At 47.2% G+C, this 22013-nt stretch overlaps 1 protein-coding gene across 1 annotated transcript in view; it reads left to right on the forward strand.

Moving 5' to 3' along the window:
- Positions 1-22013, forward strand: part of OBSCN (obscurin, cytoskeletal calmodulin and titin-interacting RhoGEF) — an 860705-nt gene that overhangs the window by 362746 nt on the left and 475946 nt on the right. The window contains exon 59 of the mRNA XM_077269354.1: positions 18334-18600. Coding sequence (XP_077125469.1) covers positions 18334-18600 — 267 coding nt within the window. The remainder of the gene's footprint in view (positions 1-18333; positions 18601-22013) is intronic.

Raw genomic sequence — 22013 nt, forward strand, 5'->3', positions numbered from 1 at the left:
TAATGTCTACAATTGTTTTACTCCAGTGACTTGCGCTTCGCGCTGCCTCTGTTTGTATGGATTGAACAAGGTTCATATAGTTTGAATTTATTTTAGGTTTTTCCTGCCTAAAATGAAAATAAAAAAAACTTGATTCTTGAAATAGGAAGGTTCTGAGCTGCACTTGCCTTTTACCAAAAGTCCGGGTCTATGGGGAGAAAGCCCTTGTTGCTTCATACTAGCTTTTCTTCTCGTCACTTTAAGATCCTGATTTTCCAGGTGCTTTAGAGAGTGCTCAGGATTGAGATGCGGTGACTCCGAGAATGGCCCCGAGGCATGAAAACTAATTCCTGGGATCACTGACCCCAAGGGGCATTCTCAAAGCGTAAGCTGTATAACTGCTTGTACTGACAACATATGAAGAGCGTACCGGATCTCCGACAGACGACTAACCCTGGGGATGTGTACCGATCTATTATTTACTTATATAGCGGCATCGTATTCTGCAGCGCTGTACCCCAGTGCTGCCAACCGATCCTCACTTCATATATTTATCCAGAGCTGAACTCACAAATCTACTGGTTGCCCTGGAAACAAATAGCAGTTTTGCTCCAGTCATTAGTCAGGTGATTAAACAGCTGCACTCTGAATGTGTAACTGGTTTCCTCACTCCCAGAATCCACTGCTCTCTGGTAACAGGAAACCAGGAGGATGATGAGCGCTGCTCCGGATGTAACAGGGGTAACTTACCTAGTTGGAAACATTTATACTTAAAGGGAACCTGTCACCTGAATTTGGCGGGACCAGTTTTGGGTCATATGGGTGGGGTTTTTGGGTGTTTGATTCACCCTTTCCTTACCCGCTGGCTACATGCTGGCCACAATAGTGCCTTGCGCTGGCGTGTACTCCGGAGGACAGAGAATGAACTTCAATCCAATATTGCAGCCAGCATGCAGCCAACGGGTAAGGAAAGGGTGAATCAAACACCCGAAAACCCCGCCCATATGACTGAAAATTGTTCCCGCCAAATTCAGGTGACAGGTTCCCTTTAACATTTCCTACACACTTTGAGAAGATTGCGCAAGTAGTCATTCCACGGGAAAAACACGCAAGATAAATGAGTGTCAAAAAAAAACCCCCCTCACCATTTGGTACATTTCAGGGTCTTCTGGTTCTACTATGTGGTACACTCCAGTGTATTCTCATCCGGTGTCCTCCATACTCCAGTGTATTCTCATCCGGTGCCCTCCATACTCCAGTGTATTCTCATCCGGTGTCCTCCATACTCCAGTGTATTCTCATCCAGTGCCCTCCATACTCCAGTGTATTCTCATCCAGTGTCCTCCATACTCCAGTGTATTCTCATCCAGTGTCCTCCATACTCCAGTGTATTCTCATCCGGTGCCCTCCATACTCCAGTGTATTCTCATCCAGTGCCTCCATACTCCAGTGTATTCTCATCCAGTGCCCTCCATACTCCAGTGTATTCTCATCCGGTGCCCTCCATACTCAGTGTATTCTCATCCAGTGTCCTCCATACTCCAGTGTATTCTCATCCGGTGCCTCCATACTCCAGTGTATTCTCATCCAGTGCCCTCCATACTCCAGTGTATTCTCATCCAGTGTCCTCCATACTCCAGTGTATTCTCATCCACTGCCCTCCATACTCCAGTGTATTCTCATCCGGTGCCCTCCATACTCCAGTGTATTCTCATCCGGTGCCCTCCATACTCCAGTGTATTCTCATCCAGTGTCCTCCATACTCCAGTGTATTCTCATCCGGTGCCTCCATACTCCAGTGTATTCTCATCCAGTGCCCTCCATACTCCAGTGTATTCTCATCCAGTGTCCTCCATACTCCAGTGTATTCTCATCCACTGCCCTCCATACTCCAGTGTATTCTCATCCGGTGCCCTCCATACTCCAGTGTATTCTCATCCACTGCCCTCCATACTCCAGTGTATTGTCATCCGGTGCCCTCCATACTCCAGTGTATTCTCATCCGGTGCCCTCCATACTCCAGTGTATTCTCATCCGGTGCCCTCCATACTCCAGTGTATTCTCATCCAGTGCCCTCCATACTCCAGTGTATTCTCATCCGGTGCCCTCCATACTCCAGTGTATTCTCATCCGGTGCCCTCCATACTCCAGTGTATTCTCATCCGGTGCCCTCCATACTCCAGTGTATTCTCATCCGGTGCCCTCCATACTCCAGTGTATTCTCATCCGGTGCCCTCCATACTCCAGTGTATTCTCATCCGGTGCCCTCCATACTCCAGTGTATTCTCATCCAGTGCCTCCATACTCCAGTGTATTGTCATCCAGTGCCCTCCATACTCCAGTGTATTGTCATCCAGTGTCCTCCATACTCCAGTGTATTGTCATCCACTGCCCTCCATACTCCAGTGTATTGTCATCCGGTGCCCTCCATACTCCAGTGTATTCTCATCCGGTGCCTCCATACTCCAGTGTATTGTCATCCAGTGCCCTCCATACTCCAGTGTATTGTCATCCAGTGTCCTCCATACTCCAGTGTATTGTCATCCAGTGCCCTCCATACTCCAGTGTATTGTCATCCAGTGTCCTCCATACTCCAGTGTATTCTCATCCAGTGCCCTCCATACTCCAGTGTATTGTCATCCAGTGCCCTCCATACTCCAGTGTATTGTCATCCAGTGCCCTCCATACTCCAGTGTATTCTCATCCGGTGCCCTCCATACTCCAGTGTATTCTCATCCGGTGCCCTCCATACTCCAGTGTATTCTCATCCGGTGCCCTCCATACTCCACTGTATTCTCATCCGGTGCCCTCCATACTCCACTGTATTCTCATCCGGTGCCCTCCATACTCCAGTGTATTCTCATCCGGTGCCCTCCATACTCCAGTGTATTCTCATCCAGTGCCTCCATACTCCAGTGTATTGTCATCCACTGCCCTCCATACTCCAGTGTATTCTCATCCGGTGCCCTCCATACTCCAGTGTATTCTCATCCAGTGCCTCCATACTCCAGTGTATTGTCATCCACTGCCCTCCATACTCCAGTGTATTGTCATCCAGTGCCCTCCATACTCCAGTGTATTGTCATCCAGTGTCCTCCATACTCCAGTGTATTCTCATCCAGTGTCCTCCATACTCCAGTGTATTGTCATCCAGTGCCCTCCATACTCCAGTGTATTGTCATCCAGTGTCCTCCATACTCCAGTGTATTCTCATCCAGTGTCCTCCATACTCCAGTGTATTGTCATCCGGTGCCCTCCATACTCCAGTTCTACCATCCGGTACACTCCACTATCCTCCATACTCAAGTTCTACCATCCGGTACACTCCAGTGTCCTCCATACTCCTGTTCTACCATCCGGTACACTCCAGTATCCTCCATACTCCTGTTCTACCATCCAGTACACACCAGTATCCTCCATACTCCTGTTCTACCATCCAGTACACTCCAGTATCTTCCATACTCCAGTTTTACCATCCAGTACACTCCAGTATCCTCCATACTCCTGTTCTACCATCCGGTACACTCTAGTATCCTCCATACTCCTGTTCTACCATCCGGTACACTCCAGTGTCCTCCATACTCCTGTTCTACCATCCGGTACACTCCAGTATCCTCCATACTCCTGTTCTACCATCCAGTACACACCAGTATCCTCCATACTCCTGTTCTACCATCTGGTACACTCCAGTATCTTCCATACTCCAGTTTTACCATCCAGTACACTCCAGTATCCTCCATACTCCTGTTCTACCATCCGGTACACTCTAGTATCCTCCATACTCAAGTTCTACCATCCGGTACACTCCAGTGTCCTCCATACTCCTGTTCTACCATCCGGTACACTCCAGTATCCTCCATACTCCTGTTCTACCATCTGGTACACTCCAGTATCCTCCATACTCCTGTTCTACCATCCAGTACACACCAGTATCCTCCATACTCCTGTTCTACCATCCAGTACACTCCAGTATCTTCCATACTCCAGTTTTACCATCCAGTACACTCCAGTATCCTCCATACTCCTGTTCTACCATCCAGTACACTCCAGTATCCTCCATACTCCTGTTCTACCATCCGGTACACTCTAGTTTCCTCCATAGTCCTGTTCTACCATCCGGTACACTCCAGTTTCCTCCATACTCCTGTTCTACCATCCGGTACACTCCAGTTTCCTCCATACTCCTGTTCTACCATCCAGTACACTCTAGTTTCCTCCATAGTCCTGTTCTACCATCCGGTACACTCCAGTATCCTCCATACTCCTGTTCTACCATCCAGTACACTCCAGTATCCTCCATACTCCTGTTCTACCATCCGGTACACTCTAGTTTCCTCCATACTCCTGTTCTACCATCCGGTACACTCCAGTTTCTTCCATACTCCTGTTCTAAAAAATCACACAGAAAAAAAAGCAGAGATGGTTACCTGCTGAAGCCTCCAAACAAATGCACCAGCAGGGCGCATCGAACGCGATTAATGATGGCAACAACACAGGTGCAAAAAATACCGATGAAAAAACCACTTTCAATCCAGTGTTGGCTGTTTGGCATTAGTGCACAGAAAGATAAGAGATAATAGTCTGTATGTGGCATTATTCACACAGGCAATGCAGAGCATCTGGTCTACAGCCTATTACTAACGCACATACAGGCGGGCCGCCCAGTGCTACAGAATGCATGCTGTGTGAACAGAGGCCTACAGTTTACAGAGCCATCTTGGTCCGACTGCGCCCTGCAAGATAAAGTGCAAAAAAAAAAAACAGATATCAATGTATGTAAGGTATTAGTTTATATTGGGGCCTCAATACGTAAGCCGGCAACCCACGTCAAGGGTCCTTAAATTTTACCGGTCCTAACGCTAAACATTGAGTAAAAGCTCACAGACACAAAAAGAGGACCAAGATGGCTCTGTAAACTGTAGGCCTCTGTTCACACAGCATGCATTCTGTAGCACTGGGCGGCCCGCCTGTATGTGCGTTAGTAATAGGCTGTAGACCAGATGCTCTGTATTGCTTGTGTGAACAACGCCACATACAGACTATTATCGTTTATCTTTCTGTGCACTAATGCCAAACAGCCAACACTGGATTGAAAGTGGTTGTTTCATCTGTATTTTTTGCACCTGTGTTTTTTGCCATCATTAATCGTGTCCGATGCGCCCTGCTAGTGCATTTGTTTGGAGGCTTCAGCAGGTAATCATCTCTGCTTTTTTTTCTCTGTGATTTTTTTCAATTTTCTGGAGGATTTTTAAGTCCTCTTTTTGTGTCTGTGAGCTCATACTCCTGTTCTACCATCTGGTACACTCTAGTATCCTCCATACTCCTGTTCTACCATCCGGTACACTCCAGTATCCTCCATACTCCTGTTCTACCATCCGGTACACTCCAGTTTCTTCCATACTCCTGTTCTACCATCTGGTACACTCCAGTATCCTCCATACTCCTGTTCTACCATCCGGTACACTTCAGTTTCCTCCATACTCCTGTTCTACCATCCGGTACACTCCAGTTTCCTCCATACTCCTGTTCTACCATCCGGTACACTCCAGTATCCTCCATACTCCTGTTCTACCATCCGGTACACTTCAGTGTCCTCCATACTCCTGTTCTACCATCCGGTACACTCCAGTTTCCTCCATACTCCTGTTCTACCATCCGGTACACTCTAGTATCCTCCATACTCCTGTTCTACCATCCGGTACACTCTAGTATCCTCCATACTCCTGTTCTACCATCTGGTACACTTCAGTGTCCTCCATACTCCTGTTCTACCATCCGGTACACTCCAGTTTCCTCCATACTCCTGTTCTACCATCCGGTACACTCTAGTATCCTCCATACTCCTGTTCTACCATCTGGTACACTCCAGTTTCCTCCATACTCCTGTTCTACCATCTGGTACACTTCAGTGTCCTCCATACTCCTGTTCTACCATCCGGTACACTTCAGTGTCCTCCATACTCCTGTTCTACCATCCGGTACACTCCAGTTTCCTCCATACTCCTGTTCTACCATCCGGTACACTCCAGTATCCTCCATACTCCTGTTCTACCATCCGGTACACTTCAGTGTCCTCCATACTCCTGTTCTACCATCCGGTACACTCCAGTATCCTCCATACTCCTGTTCTACCATCCGGTACACTTCAGTGTCCTCCATACTCCTGTTCTACCATCCGGTACACTCCAGTATCTTCCATTCTCCTGTTCTACCATCCGGTACACTTCAGTTTCCTCCATAGTCCTGTTCTACCATCCGGTACACTCCAGTTTCCTCCACACTCCTGTTCTACCATCCGGTACACTCCAGTATCCTCCATACTCCTGTTCTACCATCCGGTACACTTCAGTGTCCTCCATACTCCTGTTCTACCATCCGGTACACTCCAGTATCTTCCATTCTCCTGTTCTACCATCCGGTACACTTCAGTTTCCTCCATAGTCCTGTTCTACCATCCGGTACACTCCAGTTTCCTCCACACTCCTGTTCTACCATCCGGTACACTCCAGTTTCCTCCATACTCCTGTTCTACCATCCGGTACACTCCAGTTTCCTCCATACTCCTGTTCTACCATCCGGTACACTCCAGTATCTTCCATTCTCCTGTTCTACCATCCGGTACACTTCAGTTTCCTCCATAGTCCTGTTCTACCATCCGGTACACTCCAGTTTCCTCCACACTCCTGTTCTACCATCCGGTACACTCCAGTTTCCTCCATACTCCTGTTCTACCATCCGGTACACTCCAGTTTCCTCCATACTCCTGTTCTACCATCCGGTACACTTCAGTGTCCTCCATACTCCTGTTCTACCATCCGGTACACTCCAGTTTCTTCCACACTCCTGTTCTACCATCCGGTACACTCCAGTTTCCTCCATACTCCTGTTCTACCATCCGGTACACTCCAGTTTCTTCCACACTCCTGTTCTACCATCCGGTACACTCCAGTTTCCTCCATACTCCTGTTCTACCATCCGGTACACTCCAGTATCTTCCATTCTCCTGTTCTACCATCCGGTACACTCCAGTTTCTTCCATACTCCTGTTCTACCATCCGGTACACTCCAGTTTCCTCCATACTCCTGTTCTACCATCCGGTACACTCCAGTTTCTTCCACACTCCTGTTCTACCATCCGGTACACTCCAGTTTCCTCCATACTCCTGTTCTACCATCCGGTACACTCCAGTTTCTTCCACACTCCTGTTCTACCATCCGGTACACTCTAGTATCCTCCATACTCCTGTTCTACCATCCGGTACACTCCAGTTTCTTCCATACTCCTGTTCTACCATCTGGTACACTCCAGTATCTTCCATACTCCAGTGTATTGTCATCCACTGCCCTCCATACTCCAGTGTATTCTCATCCGGTGCCCTCCATACTCCAGTGTATTCTCATCCGGTGCCCTCCACACTCCAGTGTATTGTCATCCAGTGCCCTCCGTACCCCAGTCTATTGTCATCCAGTGTCTACCATACTCCAGTTCTACCATCTGGTACACTCCAGCTTCCTCCATACTTCAGTTCTACCATCTGGTACACTCCAGCTTCCTCCATACTTCAGTTCTACCATCTGGTACACTCCAGTTTCTTCCATACTCCTGTTCTACCATCCGGTACACTCCAGTATCCTCCATACTCCTGTTCTACCATCCGGTACACTCCAGCTTCCTCCATACTCCTGTTCTACCATCCGGTACACTCCAGTTTCTTCCATACTCCTGTTCTACCATCCGGTACACTCCAGTATCCTCCATACTCCTGTTCTACCATCCGGTACACTCCAGTTTCTTCCATACTCCTGTTCTACCATCCGGTACACTTCAGTGTCCTCCATACTCCTGTTCTACCATCCGGTACACTCCAGTATCCTCCATACTCCTGTTCTACCATCCGGTACACTACAGTATCCTCCATACTCCTGTTCTACCATCCGGTACACTCCAGTATCCTCCATACTCCTGTTCTACCATCCGGTACACTCCAGTATCCTCCATACTCCTGTTCTACCATCCGGTACACTCCAGTTTCCTCCATACTCCTGTTCTACCATCCGGTACACTTCAGTGTCCTCCATACTCCTGTTCTACCATCCGGTACACTCCAGTTTCCTCCATACTCCTGTTCTACCATCCGGTACACTCTAGTATCCTCCATAGTCCTGTTCTACCATCCGGTACACTCCAGTATCTTCCATTCTCCTGTTCTACCATCCGGTACACTTCAGTTTCCTCCACACTCCTGTTCTACCATCCGGTACACTTCAGTTTCCTCCATACTCCTGTTCTACCATCCGGTACACTCCAGTATCCTCCATACTCCTGTTCTACCATCCGGTACACTCCAGTTTCCTCCATGCTCCTGTTCTACCATCCGGTACACTCCAGTTTCCTCCATACTCCTGTTCTACCATCCGGTACACTTCAGTGTCCTCCATACTCCTGTTCTACCATCCGGTACACTCCAGTTTCCTCCATACTCCTGTTCTACCATCCGGTACACTCTAGTATCCTCCATAGTCCTGTTCTACCATCCGGTACACTCCAGTATCTTCCATTCTCCTGTTCTACCATCCGGTACACTTCAGTTTCCTCCACACTCCTGTTCTACCATCCGGTACACTTCAGTTTCCTCCATACTCCTGTTCTACCATCCGGTACACTCCAGTATCCTCCATACTCCTGTTCTACCATCCGGTACACTCCAGTTTCCTCCATGCTCCTGTTCTACCATCCGGTACACTCCAGTATCCTCCATACTCCTGTTCTACCATCCGGTACACTCCAGTTTCCTCCATACTCCTGTTCTACCATCCGGTACACTCCAGTTTCTTCCACACTCCTGTTCTACCATCCGGTACACTCCAGTTTCCTCCATACTCCTGTTCTACCATCCGGTACACTCCAGTTTCTTCCATACTCCTGTTCTACCATCCGGTACACTCCAGTTTCTTCCACACTCCTGTTCTACCATCCGGTACACTCCAGTTTCCTCCATACTCCTGTTCTACCATCCGGTACACTCCAGTTTCCTCCATAGTCCTGTTCTACCATCCGGTACACTCCAGTATCTTCCATTCTCCTGTTCTACCATCCGGTACACTTCAGTTTCCTCCATAGTCCTGTTCTACCATCCGGTACACTCTAGTATCCTCCATACTCCTGTTCTACCATCCGGTACACTCCAGTTTCCTCCATACTCCTGTTCTACCATCCGGTACACTCCAGTTTCCTCCATACTCCTGTTCTACCATCCGGTACACTCCAGTTTCCTCCATAGTCCTGTTCTACCATCCGGTACACTCCAGTATCTTCCATTCTCCTGTTCTACCATCCGGTACACTCCAGTTTCCTCCATAGTCCTGTTCTACCATCCGGTACACTCTAGTATCCTCCATACTCCTGTTCTACCATCCGGTACACTCCAGTTTCCTCCATACTCCTGTTCTACCATCCGGTACACTCCAGTTTCTTCCACACTCCTGTTCTACCATCCGGTACACTCTAGTATCCTCCATACTCCTGTTCTACCATCCGGTACACTCCAGTTTCTTCCATACTCCTGTTCTACCATCTGGTACACTCCAGTATCCTCCATACTCCAGTGTATTGTCATCCACTGCCCTCCATACTCCAGTGTATTGTCATCCAGTGCCCTCCATACTCCAGTGTATTCTCATCCGGTGCCCTCCATACTCCAGTGTATTGTCATCCAGTGCCCTCCGTACCCCAGTCTATTGTCATCCAGTGTCTACCATACTCCAGTTCTACCATCTGGTACACTCCAGCTTCCTCCATACTTCAGTTCTACCATCTGGTACACTCCAGCTTCCTCCATACTTCAGTTCTACCATCTGGTACACTCCAGCTTCCTCCATACTTCAGTTCTACCATCTGGTACACTCCAGTTTCTTCCATACTCCTGTTCTACCATCCGGTACACTCCAGTATCCTCCATACTCCTGTTCTACCATCCGGTACACTCCAGTATCCTCCATACTCCTGTTCTACCATCCGGTACACTCCAGTTTCTTCCATACTCCTGTTCTACCATCCGGTACACTCTAGTATCCTCCACACTCCTGTTCTACCATCCGGTACACTCCAGTTTCTTCCATACTCCTGTTCTACCATCTGGTACACTCCAGTATCCTCCATACTCCTGTTCTACCATCCGGTACACTCCAGCTTCCTCCATACTCCTGTTCTACCATCCGGTACACTCTAGTATCCTCCACACTCCTGTTCTACCATCCGGTACACTCCAGTTTCTTCCATACTCCTGTTCTACCATCTGGTACACTTCAGTTTCCTCCATGCTCCTGTTCTACCATCCGGTACACTCTAGTATCCTCCATACTCCTGTTCTACCATCCGGTACACTCCAGTTTCTTCCATACTCCTGTTCTACCATCTGGTACACTCCAGTATCCTCCATACTCCTGTTCTACCATCCGGTACACTCCAGCTTCCTCCATACTCCTGTTCTACCATCCGGTACACTCTAGTATCCTCCACACTCCTGTTCTACCATCCGGTACACTCCAGTTTCTTCCATACTCCTGTTCTACCATCTGGTACACTTCAGTTTCCTCCATACTCCTGTTCTACCATCTGGTACACTCCAGTATCCTCCATACTCCTGTTCTACCATCTGGTACACTCCAGTATCCTCCATACTCCTGTTCTACCATCTGGTACACTTCAGTTTCCTCCATGCTCCTGTTCTACCATCCAGTACACTCTAGTATCCTCCATACTCCTGTTCTACCATCTGGTACACTCCAGTTTCTTCCATACTCCTGTTCTACCATCTGGTACACTCCAGTTTCCTCCATGCTCCTGTTCTACCATCCGGTACACTCCAGTTTCTTCCATACTCCTGTTCTACCATCTGGTACACTCCAGTTTCTTCCATACTCCTGTTCTACCATCTGGTACACTTCAGTTTCCTCCATACTCCTGTTCTACCGTCCGGTACACTCTAGTATCCTCCATACTCCTGTTCTACCATCCGGTACACTCCAGTTTCTTCCATACTCCTGTTCTACCATCTGGTACACTTCAGTTTCCTCCATACTCCTGTTCTACCATCTGGTACACTTCAGTTTCCTCCATACTCCTGTTCTACCATCCGGTACACTCCAGTTTCTTCCATACTCCTGTTCTACCATCCGGTACACTCCAGTTTCCTCCATACTCCTGTTCTACCATCTGGTACACTTCAGTTTCCTCCATGCTCCTGTTCTACCATCTGGTACACTCCAGTATCTTCCATACTCCTGTTCTACCATCCGGTACACTCCAGTTTCTTCCATACTCCTGATCTAAAAAATCACAGAGAAAAAAAAGCAGAGATGGTTACCTGCTGAAGCCTCCAAACAAATGCACTAGCAGGGCGCATCGGACACGATTAATGATGGCAACAACACAGGTGCAAAAAATACCGATGAAACAACCACTTTCAATCCAGTGTTGGCTGTTTGGCATTAGTGCACAAAAAGATAAGAGATAATAGTCTGTATGTGGCGTTGTTCACACAGGCAATGCAGAGCATCTGGTCTACAGCCTATTACTAACGCACATACAGGCGGGCCGCCCAGTGCTACAGAATGCATGCTGTGTGAACAGAGGCCTACAGTTTACAGAGCCATCTTGGTCCGACTGCGCCCTGCAAGATAAAGTGCAAAAAAACAAACAGATATCAATGTATGTAAGGTATTAGTTTATATTGGGGCCTCAATACGTAAGCCGGCAACCCACGTCAAGGGTCCTTACATTTTGCCGGTCCTAACGCTAAACATTGAGTAAAAGCTCACAGACACAAAAAGAGGACCAAGATGGCTCTGTAAACTGTAGGCCTCTGTTCACACAGCATGCATTTTGTAGCACTGGGCGGCCTGCCTGTATGTGCGTTAGTAATAGGCTGTAGACCAGATGCTCTGTATTGCTTGTGTGAACAATGCCACATACAGACTATTATCGTTTATCTTTCTGTGCACTAATGCCAAACAGCCAACACTGGATTTAAAGTGGTTGTTTCATCTGTATTTTTTGCACCTGTGTTTTTTGCCATCATTAATCGGGTCCGATGCACCCTGCTAGTGCATTTGTTTGGAGGCTTCAGCAGGTAACCATCTCTGCTTTTTTTTCTCTGTGATTTTTTGGAGGCTTCAGCAGGTAATCATCTCTGCTTTTTTTTCTCTGTGATTTTTTTTCAATTTTCTGGAGGATTTTTAAGTCCTCTTTTTGTGTCTGTGAGCTCATACTCCTGTTCTACCATCTGGTACACTCAAGTTTCCTCCATACTCCTGTTCTACCATCCGGTACACTCCAGTATCTTCCATACTCCAGATCCACCATCCGGTACACTCCAGTTTCTTCCATGCTCCTGTTCTACCATCCGGTACACTCCAGTTTCCTCCATGCTCCTGTTCTACCATCCGGTACACTCCACTTTCTTCCATACTCCTGTTCTACCATCCGGTACATTCCAGTATCCTCTATACTCCTGTTCTACCATCCGGTACACTCCAGTTTCTTCCATACTCCTGTTCTACCATCCGGTACACTTCAGTTTCCTCCATACTCCTGTTCTATCATCCGGTACACTCCAGTTTCCTCCATACTCCTTTTCTACCATCCGGTACACTTCAGTTTCCTCCATACTCCTGTTCTACCATCCGGTACACTCCAGTTTCCTCCACACTCCTGTTCTACCATCCGGTACACTCCAGTTTCTTCCATACTCCTGTTCTACCATCTGGTACACTCCAGTTTCTTCCATACTCCTGTTCTACCATCCGGTACACTCTAGTATCCTCCATACTCCTGTTCTACCATCCGGTACACTCCAGTTTCTTCCATACTCCTGTTCTACCATCCGGTACACTCTAGTATCCTCCATACTCCTGTTCTACCATCCGGTACACTCCAGTATCTTCCATACTCCTGTTCTGCCATCCGGTACACTCCAGTATCTTCCATACTCCTGTTCTACCATCCGGTACACTCTAGTATCCTCCATACTCCTGTTCTACCATCCGGTACACTCCAGTTTCTTCCATACTCCTGTTCTACCATCCGGTACACTCCAGTTTCTTCCATACTCCAGTTTCTTACATACTCCTGTTCTACCATCCGGTACACTCCAGTTTCCTCCATACTCCTGTTCTACCATCCGGTACACTCCAGTATCCTCCATACTCCAGATCCACCATCGGGTACACTCCAGTATCCTCCATACTCCTGTTCTACCATCCGGTACACTCCAGTTTCTTCCATACTCCTGTTCTACCATCCGGTACACTCCAGTTTCTTCCATACTCCAGTTTCTTACATACTCCTGTTCTACCATCCGGTACACTCCAGTTTCCTCCATACTCCTGTTCTACCATCCGGTACACTCCAGTATCCTCCATACTCCAGATCCACCATCCGGTACACTCCAGTTTCCTCCATACTCCTGTTCTACCATCCGGTACACTCCAGTTTCCTCCATACTCCTGTTCTACCATCCGGTACACTCCAGTATCCTCCATACTCCAGATCCACCATCCGGTACACTCTAGTATCCTCCATACTCCTGTTCTACCATCCGGTACACTCCAGTATCCTCCATACTCCAGATCCACCATCCGGTACACTCCAGTATCCTCCATACTCCTGTTCTACCATCCGGTACACTCCAGTTTCTTCCATACTCCTGTTCTACCATCCGGTACACTCCAGTTTCTTCCATACTCCTGTTCTGCCATCCGGTACACTCCAGTTTCTTCCATACTCCTGTTCTACCATCCCGTACACTCCAGTTTCTTCCATACTCCTGTTCTACCATCCGGTACACTCCAGTATCCTCCATCCTCCTGTTCTACCATCCGGTACACTCCAGTATCCTCCATACTCCTCTTCTACCATCCGGTACACTCTAGTATCCTCCATACTCCTCTTCTACCATCCGGTACACTCCAGTATCTTCCATACTCCTGTTCGACCATCCGGTACACTCCAGTATCTTCCATACTCCTGTTCTACCATCCGGTACACTCTAGTATCCTCCATACTCCTGTTCTACCATCCGGTACACTCTAGTATCCTCCATACTCCTGTTCTACCATCCGGTACACTACAGTTTCTTCCATACTCCTGTTCTACCATCCGGTACACTCTAGTAACCTCCATAGTCCTGTTCTACCATCCGGTACACTCCAGTATCTTCCATACTCCTGTTCTACCATCCGGTACACTCTAGTATCCTCCATACTCCTGTTCTACCATCCGGTACACTCTAGTATCCTCCATACTCCTGTTCTACCATCCGGTACACTCCAGTTTCTTCCATACTCCTGTTCTACCATCCGGTACACTCCAGTTTCTTCCATACTCCAGTTTCTTACATACTCCTGTTCTACCATCCGGTCCACTCTAGTATCCTCCATACTCCTGTTCTACCATCCGGTACACTCCAGTATCCTCCATACTCCAGATCCACCATCCGGTACACTCCAGTATCCTCCATACTCCTGTTCTACCATCCGGTACACTCCAGTTTCTTCCATACTCCTGTTCTACCATCCGGTACATTCCAGTTTCTTCCATACTCCTGTTCTACCATCTGGTACACTCCAGTTTCTTACATACTCCTGTTCTACCATCCGGTACACTCTAGTATCCTCCATACTCCTGTTCTACCATCCGGTACACTCCAGTATCCTCCATACTGCAGATCCACCATCCGGTACACTCCAGTATCCTCCATACTCCTGTTCTACCATCCGGTACACTCCAGTTTCTAACATACTCCTGTTCTACCATCCGGTACACTCCAGTTTCTTCCATACTCCTGTTCTACCATCCGGTACACTCCAGTTTCCTCCATACTTCTGTTCTACCATCTGGTACACTTCAGTTTCCTCCATACTCCTGTTCTACCATCCGGTACACTCCAGTATCCTCCATACTCCTGTTCTACCATCCGGTACACTCCAGTATCCTCCATACTCCTGTTCTACCATCCGGTACACTCCAGTTTCTTCCATACTCCTGTTCTACCATCCGGTACACTCCAGTTTCTTCCATACTCCTGTTCTACCATCCAGTACACTCCAGTTTCTTCCATACTCCTGTTCTACCATCCGGTACACTCTAGTATCCTCCACACTCCAGATCCACCATCCGGTACACTCCAGTTTCTTCCATACTCCTGTTCTACCATCCGGTACACTTCAGTTTCCTCCATGCTCCTGTTCTACCATCCGGTACACTCCAGTTTCTTCCATACTCCTGTTCTACCATCCGGTACACTCTAGTATCCTCCACACTCCAGATCCACCATCCGGTACACTCCAGTTTCTTCCATACTCCTGTTCTACCATCCGGTACACTCTAGTATCCTCCATACTCCTGTTCTACCATCTGGTACACTCCAGGTTCTTCCATACTCCTGTTCTACCATCCGGTACACTCCAGTTTCTTCCATACTCCTGTTCTACCATCCGGTACACTCCAGTTTCTTCCATACTCCTGTTCTACCATCCGGTACACTCCAGTTTCTTCCATACTCCTGTTCTACCATCCGGTACACTCCAGTTTCCTCCATACTTCTGTTCTACCATCTGGTACACTTCAGTTTCCTCCATACTCCTGTTCTACCATCCGGTACACTCCAGTATCCTCCATACTCCTGTTCTACCATCCGGTACACTCCAGTATCCTCCATACTCCTGTTCTACCATCCGGTACACTCCAGTTTCTTCCATACTCCTGTTCTACCATCCGGTACACTCCAGTTTCTTCCATACTCCTGTTCTACCATCCAGTACACTCCAGTTTCTTCCATACTCCTGTTCTACCATCCGGTACACTCTAGTATCCTCCACACTCCAGATCCACCATCCGGTACACTCCAGTTTCTTCCATACTCCTGTTCTACCATCCGGTACACTTCAGTTTCCTCCATGCTCCTGTTCTACCATCCGGTACACTCCAGTTTCTTCCATACTCCTGTTCTACCATCCGGTACACTCTAGTATCCTCCACACTCCAGATCCACCATCCGGTACACTCCAGTTTCTTCCATACTCCTGTTCTACCATCCGGTACACTCTAGTATCCTCCATACTCCTGTTCTACCATCTGGTACACTCCAGGTTCTTCCATACTCCTGTTCTACCATCCGGTACACTCCAGTTTCTTCCATACTCCTGTTCTACCATCCGGTACACTCCAGTTTCCTCCATACTCCTGTTCTACCATCCGGTACACTCCAGTTTCTTCCATACTCCTGTTCTACCATCCGGTACACTCCAGTTTCCTCCATACTCCTGTTCTACCATCCGGTACACTTCAGTTTCCTCCATACTCCTGTTCTACCATCCGGTACACTCCAGTTTCTTACATACTCCTGTTCTACAATCCGGTACACTCTAGTATCCTCCATACTCCTGTTCTACAATCCGGTACACTCCAGTATCCTCCACACTCCTGTTCTAACATCCGGTACACTCCAGTTTCCTCCATACTCCTGTTCTACCATCCGGTACACTCCAGTTTCCTCCATACTCCTGTTCTACCATCCGGTACACTCCAGTTTCCTCCATACTCCTGTTCTACCATCTGGTACACTCCAGTTTCCTCCATACTCCTGTTCTACCATCTGGTACACTCCAGTTTCTTCCATACTCCTGTTCTACCATCCGGCACACTCCAGTTTCCTCCATACTCCTGTTCTACCATCTGGTACACTCCAGTATCCTCCATACTCCTGTTCTACCATCCGGTACACTCTAGTATCCTCCATACTCCTGTTCTACCATCCGGTACACTCCAGTTTCCTCCATACTCCTGTTCTACCATCTGGTACACTCCAGTATCCTCCATACTCCTGTTCTACCATCTGGTACACTCCAGTTTCTTCCATACTCCTGTTCTACCATCCAGTAGACTCCAGTATCCTCCATACTCCTGTTCTACCATCCGGTACACTCTAGTATCCTCCATACTCCTGTTCTACCATCCCGTACACTCCAGTATCCTCCATACTCCTGTTCTACCATCCGGTACACTCCAGTTTCTTCCATACTCCTGTTCTACCATCCGGTACACTCCAGTATCCTCCATACTCCTGTTCTACCATCTGGTACACTTCAGTGTCCTCCATACTCCTGTTCTACCATCCGGTACACTCTAGTATCCTCCATACTCCTGTTCTACCATCCGGTACACTCCAGTTTCCTCCATACTCCTGTTCTACCATCTGGTACACTCCAGTATCTTCCATACTCCTGTTCTACCATCCGGTACACTTCAGTTTCCTCCATACTCCTGTTCTACCATCTGGTACACTCCAGTTTCCTCCATACTCCTGTTCTACCATCCGGTACACTCCAGTATCCTCCATACTCCTGTTCTACCATCCGGTACACTCCAGTTTCCTCCATACTCCTGTTCTACCATCTGGTACACTCCAGTTTCCTCCATACTCCTGTTCTACCATCTGGTACACTCCAGTATCCTCCATACTCCTGTTCTACCATCCGGTACACTCCAGTTTCCTCCATACTCCTGTTCTACCATCCGGTTCACTCCAGTTTCCTCCATACTCCTGTTCTACCATCTGGTACACTCCAGTTTCCTCCATACTCCTGTTCTACCATCCGGTACACTCCAGTTTCCTCCATACTCCTGTTCTACCATCTGGTACACTCCAGTATCCTCCATACTCCTGTTCTACCATCTGGTACACTCCAGTTTCTTCCATACTCCTGTTCTACCATCCGGTACACTCCAGTTTCCTCCATACTCCTGTTCTACCATCCGGTTCACTCCAGTTTCCTCCATACTCCTGTTCTACCATCTGGTACACTCCAGTTTCCTCCATACTCCTGTTCTACCATCCGGTACACTCCAGTTTCCTCCATACTCCTGTTCTACCATCTGGTACACTCCAGTATCCTCCATACTCCTGTTCTACCATCCGGTACACTCCAGTTTCTTCCATACTCCTGTTCTACCATCCGGTACACTCCAGTTTCCTCCATACTCCTGTTCTACCATCTGGTACACTACAGTATCCTCCATACTCCTGTTCTACCATCTGGTACACTCCAGTTTCTTCCATACTCCTGTTCTACCATCCGGTACACTTCAGTTTCCTCCATGCTCCTGTTCTACGGTCCGGTGCACTCTATTTTCTGCCTGCTGATGCCACACTTAACAAACTTGAAGCTGCCTTCTGGCTACGATTACTAACCGAAGCTTCGCTGATCCCTCACTCTGCTCGCGCTGTGCCTTTGTAAAATGTCATTTCATCATGGCCCGTTAATGCATGTCCCCTTTGACATGTTGGTTGACAGATCCAACCATTGAGGTGGTCAGTCCTATGAACGACCTCGCCATTGATGAAGATGACACAGCAGAGTTCATCTGCCAGTACTCTAGGCCAGTTCAAGCTGCCTGGAAGAAAAACGATGTAGACGTATGTGCCGATGGGAAGAGGGTGATTGTCGAGCAAGACTGGAATGTGGCCAAGCTGATTATTAAGTCTGTGGTTCCTGAGGACAGAGGCGTCTATGTGTGTGAAGCTGGAGGCACGAGGGTTGTCGCCATGCTTGACATTGAAGGTGAGGTCTTCCATCAGTAACGGAAGCCTACCGCCAGTATCCATGTATCCTAAATCTTCCCCCTCCTCATCCTCATGCCTCTATGCCTTGAGCTCAAGCTTTAAAAAACTAAATATCCATAATTATTTTTCTAAAATTGTTTACATGTAGATCTGTCTGTGGTATCTTCAGTATTAATGAATGCAGCTCTGGAGTACAGGATGAGTACAAGACAATGTAAAATATTTACACAGTGACTGCACCAGCAGAATAGTGAGTGCAGCTCTGGAGTATAATACAGGAGGTAACTCAGGATGAGTAATGTAATGTATGTACACAGTGACTGCACCAGCAGAATAGTGAGTGCAGCTCTGGGGTATAATACAGGAGCTAACTCAGGATGAGTAATGTAATGTATGTACACAGTGACTGCACCAGCAGAATAGTGAGTGCAGCTCTGGGGTATAATACAGGAGGTAACTCAGGATCAGTAATGTATGTACACGGTGACTGCACCAGCAGAATAGTGAGTGCAGCTCTGGAGTATAATACAGGAGGTAACTCAGGATCAGTAATGTATGTACACAGTGACTGCACCAGCAGAATAGTGAGTGCAGCTCTGGGGTATAATACAGGATATAACTCAGGATCAGTAATGTAATGTATTTACACAGTGACTGCACCAGCAGAATAGTGAGTGCAGCTCTGGGATATAATACAGGATGTAACTCAGGATCAGTAATGTAGTGTATGTACACGGTGACTGCACCAGCAGAATAGTGAGTGCAGCTCTGGAGTATAATACAGGAGGTAACTCAGGATCAGTAATGTATGTACACAGTGACTGCACCAAAAGAATAGTGAGTGCAGCTCTGGAGTATAATACAGGAGGTAACTCAGGATGAGTAATGTAATGTATGTACACAGTGACTGCACCAGCAGAATAGTGAGTGCAGCTCTGGAGTATAATACAGGATATAACTCAGGATCAGTAATGTAATGTATTTACACAGTGACTGCACCAGCAGAATAGTGAGTGCAGCTCTGGGATATAATACAGGATGTAACTCAGGATCAGTAATGTAGTGTATGTACACGGTGACTGCACCAGCAGAATAGTGAGTGCAGCTCTGGGGTATAATACAGGATGTAACTCAGGATCAGTAATGTAATGCATGTACACAGTGACTGCACCAGCAGAATAGTGAGTGCAGCTCTGCGGTATAATACAGGATGTAACTCAGGATCAGTAATGTAATGTATGTACACAGTGACTGCACCAGCAGAATAGTGAGTGCAGCTCTGGAGTATAATACAGGAGGTAACTCAGGATCAGTAATGTAATGTATGTGCACAGTGACTGCACCAGCAGAATAGTGAGTGCAGCTCTGGGGTATAATACAGGATGTAACTCAGGATCAGTAATGTAGTGTATGTACACGGTGACTGCACCAGCAGAATAGTGAGTGCAGCTCTGGGGTATAATACAGGATGTAACTCAGGATCAGTAATGTAATGTATGTACACAGTGACTGCACCAGCAGAATAGTGAGTGCAGCTCTGGGGTATAATACAGGATGTAACTCAGGATCAGTAATGTAATGTATGTACACAGTGACTGCACCAGCAGAATAGTGAGTGCAGCTCTGGAGTATAATACAGGAGGTAACTCAGGATCAGTAATGTAATGTATGTACACAGTGACTGCACCAGCAGAATAGTGAGTGCAGCTCTGGAGTATAATACAGGAGGTAACTCAGGATCAGTAATGTAATGTATGTGCACAGTGACTGCACCAGCAGAATAGTGAGTGCAGCTCTGGGGTATAATACAGGATGTAACTCAGGATCAGTAATGTAATGTATGTACACAGTGACTGCACCAGCAGAATAGTGAGTGCAGCTCTGGAGTATAATACAGGAGGTAACTCAGGATCTATAATGTATGTACACAGTGACGGCACCAGCAGAATAGTGATTGCAGCTCTGGAGTATAATACAGGGTGTAACTCAGGATCAGTAATGTAATGTATGTACACAGTGACTGCACCAGCAGAATAGTGAGTGCAGCTCTGGGGTATAATACAGGAGGTAACTCAGGATCAGTAATGTAATGTATGTACACAGTGACTGCACCAGCAGAATAGTGAGTGCAGCTCTGGAGTGTAATACAGGATGTAACTCAGGGTCAGTAATGTAATGTATGTACACAGTGACTGCACCAGCAGAATAGTGAGTGCAGCTCTGGAGTGTAATACAGGAGGTAACTCAGGATCAGTAATGTAATGTATGTACACAGTGACTGCACCAGCAGAATAGTGAGTGCAGCTCTGGGGTATAATACAGGATGTAACTCAGGATCAGTAATGTAATGTATGTACACAGTGACTGCACCAGCAGAATAGTGAGTGCAGCTCTGGGGTATAATACAGGATGTAACTCAGGATCAGTAATGTAATGTATGTACACAGTGACTGCACCAGCAGAATAGTGAGTGCAGCTCTGGGGTATAATACAGGATGTAACTCAGGATCAGTAATGTAATGTATGTACACAGTGACTGCACCAGCAGAATAGTGAGTGCAGCTGTGGAGTATAATACAGGATGTAACTCAGGATCAGTAATGTAATGTATGTACACAGTGACTGCACCAGCAGAATAGTGAGTGCAGCTCTGGGGTATAATACAGGATGTAACTCAGGATCAGTAATGTAATGTATGTACACAGTGACTGCACCAGCAGAATAGTGAGTGCAGCTCTGGAGTGTAATACAGGAGGTAACTCAGGATCAGTAATGTAATGTATGTACACAGTGACTGCACCAGCAGAATAGTGAGTGCAGCTCTGGGGTATAATACAGGATGTAACTCAGGATCAGTAATGTAATGTATGTACACAGTGACTGCACCAGCAGAATAGTGAGTGCAGCTGTGGAGTATAATACAGGATGTAACTCAGGATCAGTAATGTAATGTATGTACACAGTGACTGCACCAGCAGAATAGTGAGTGCAGCTCTGGGGTATAATACAGGATGTAACTCAGGATCAGTAATGTAATGTATGTACACAGTGACTGCACCAGCAGAATAGTGAGTGCAGCTGTGGAGTATAATACAGGATGTAACTCAGGATCAGTAATGTAATGTATGTACACAGTGACTGCACCAGCAGAATAGTGAGTGCAGCTCTGGAGTATAATACAGGATGTAACTCAGGATCAGTAATGTAATGTATGTACACAGTGACTGCACCAGCAGAATAGTGAGTGCAGCTCTGGGGTATAATACAGGATGTAACTCAGGATCAGTAATGTAATGTATGTACACAGTGACTGCAGCAGCAGAATAGTGAGTGCAGCTCTGGAGTATAATATAGGATGTAACTCAGGATCAGTAATTATGTACTCAGTGACTGCACCAGCAGAATAGTGAG

This window comes from Ranitomeya variabilis, chromosome 6 (assembly GCF_051348905.1).
Source record: "Ranitomeya variabilis isolate aRanVar5 chromosome 6, aRanVar5.hap1, whole genome shotgun sequence".
NCBI classification, from domain to species: Eukaryota; Metazoa; Chordata; class Amphibia; order Anura; family Dendrobatidae; genus Ranitomeya; species Ranitomeya variabilis.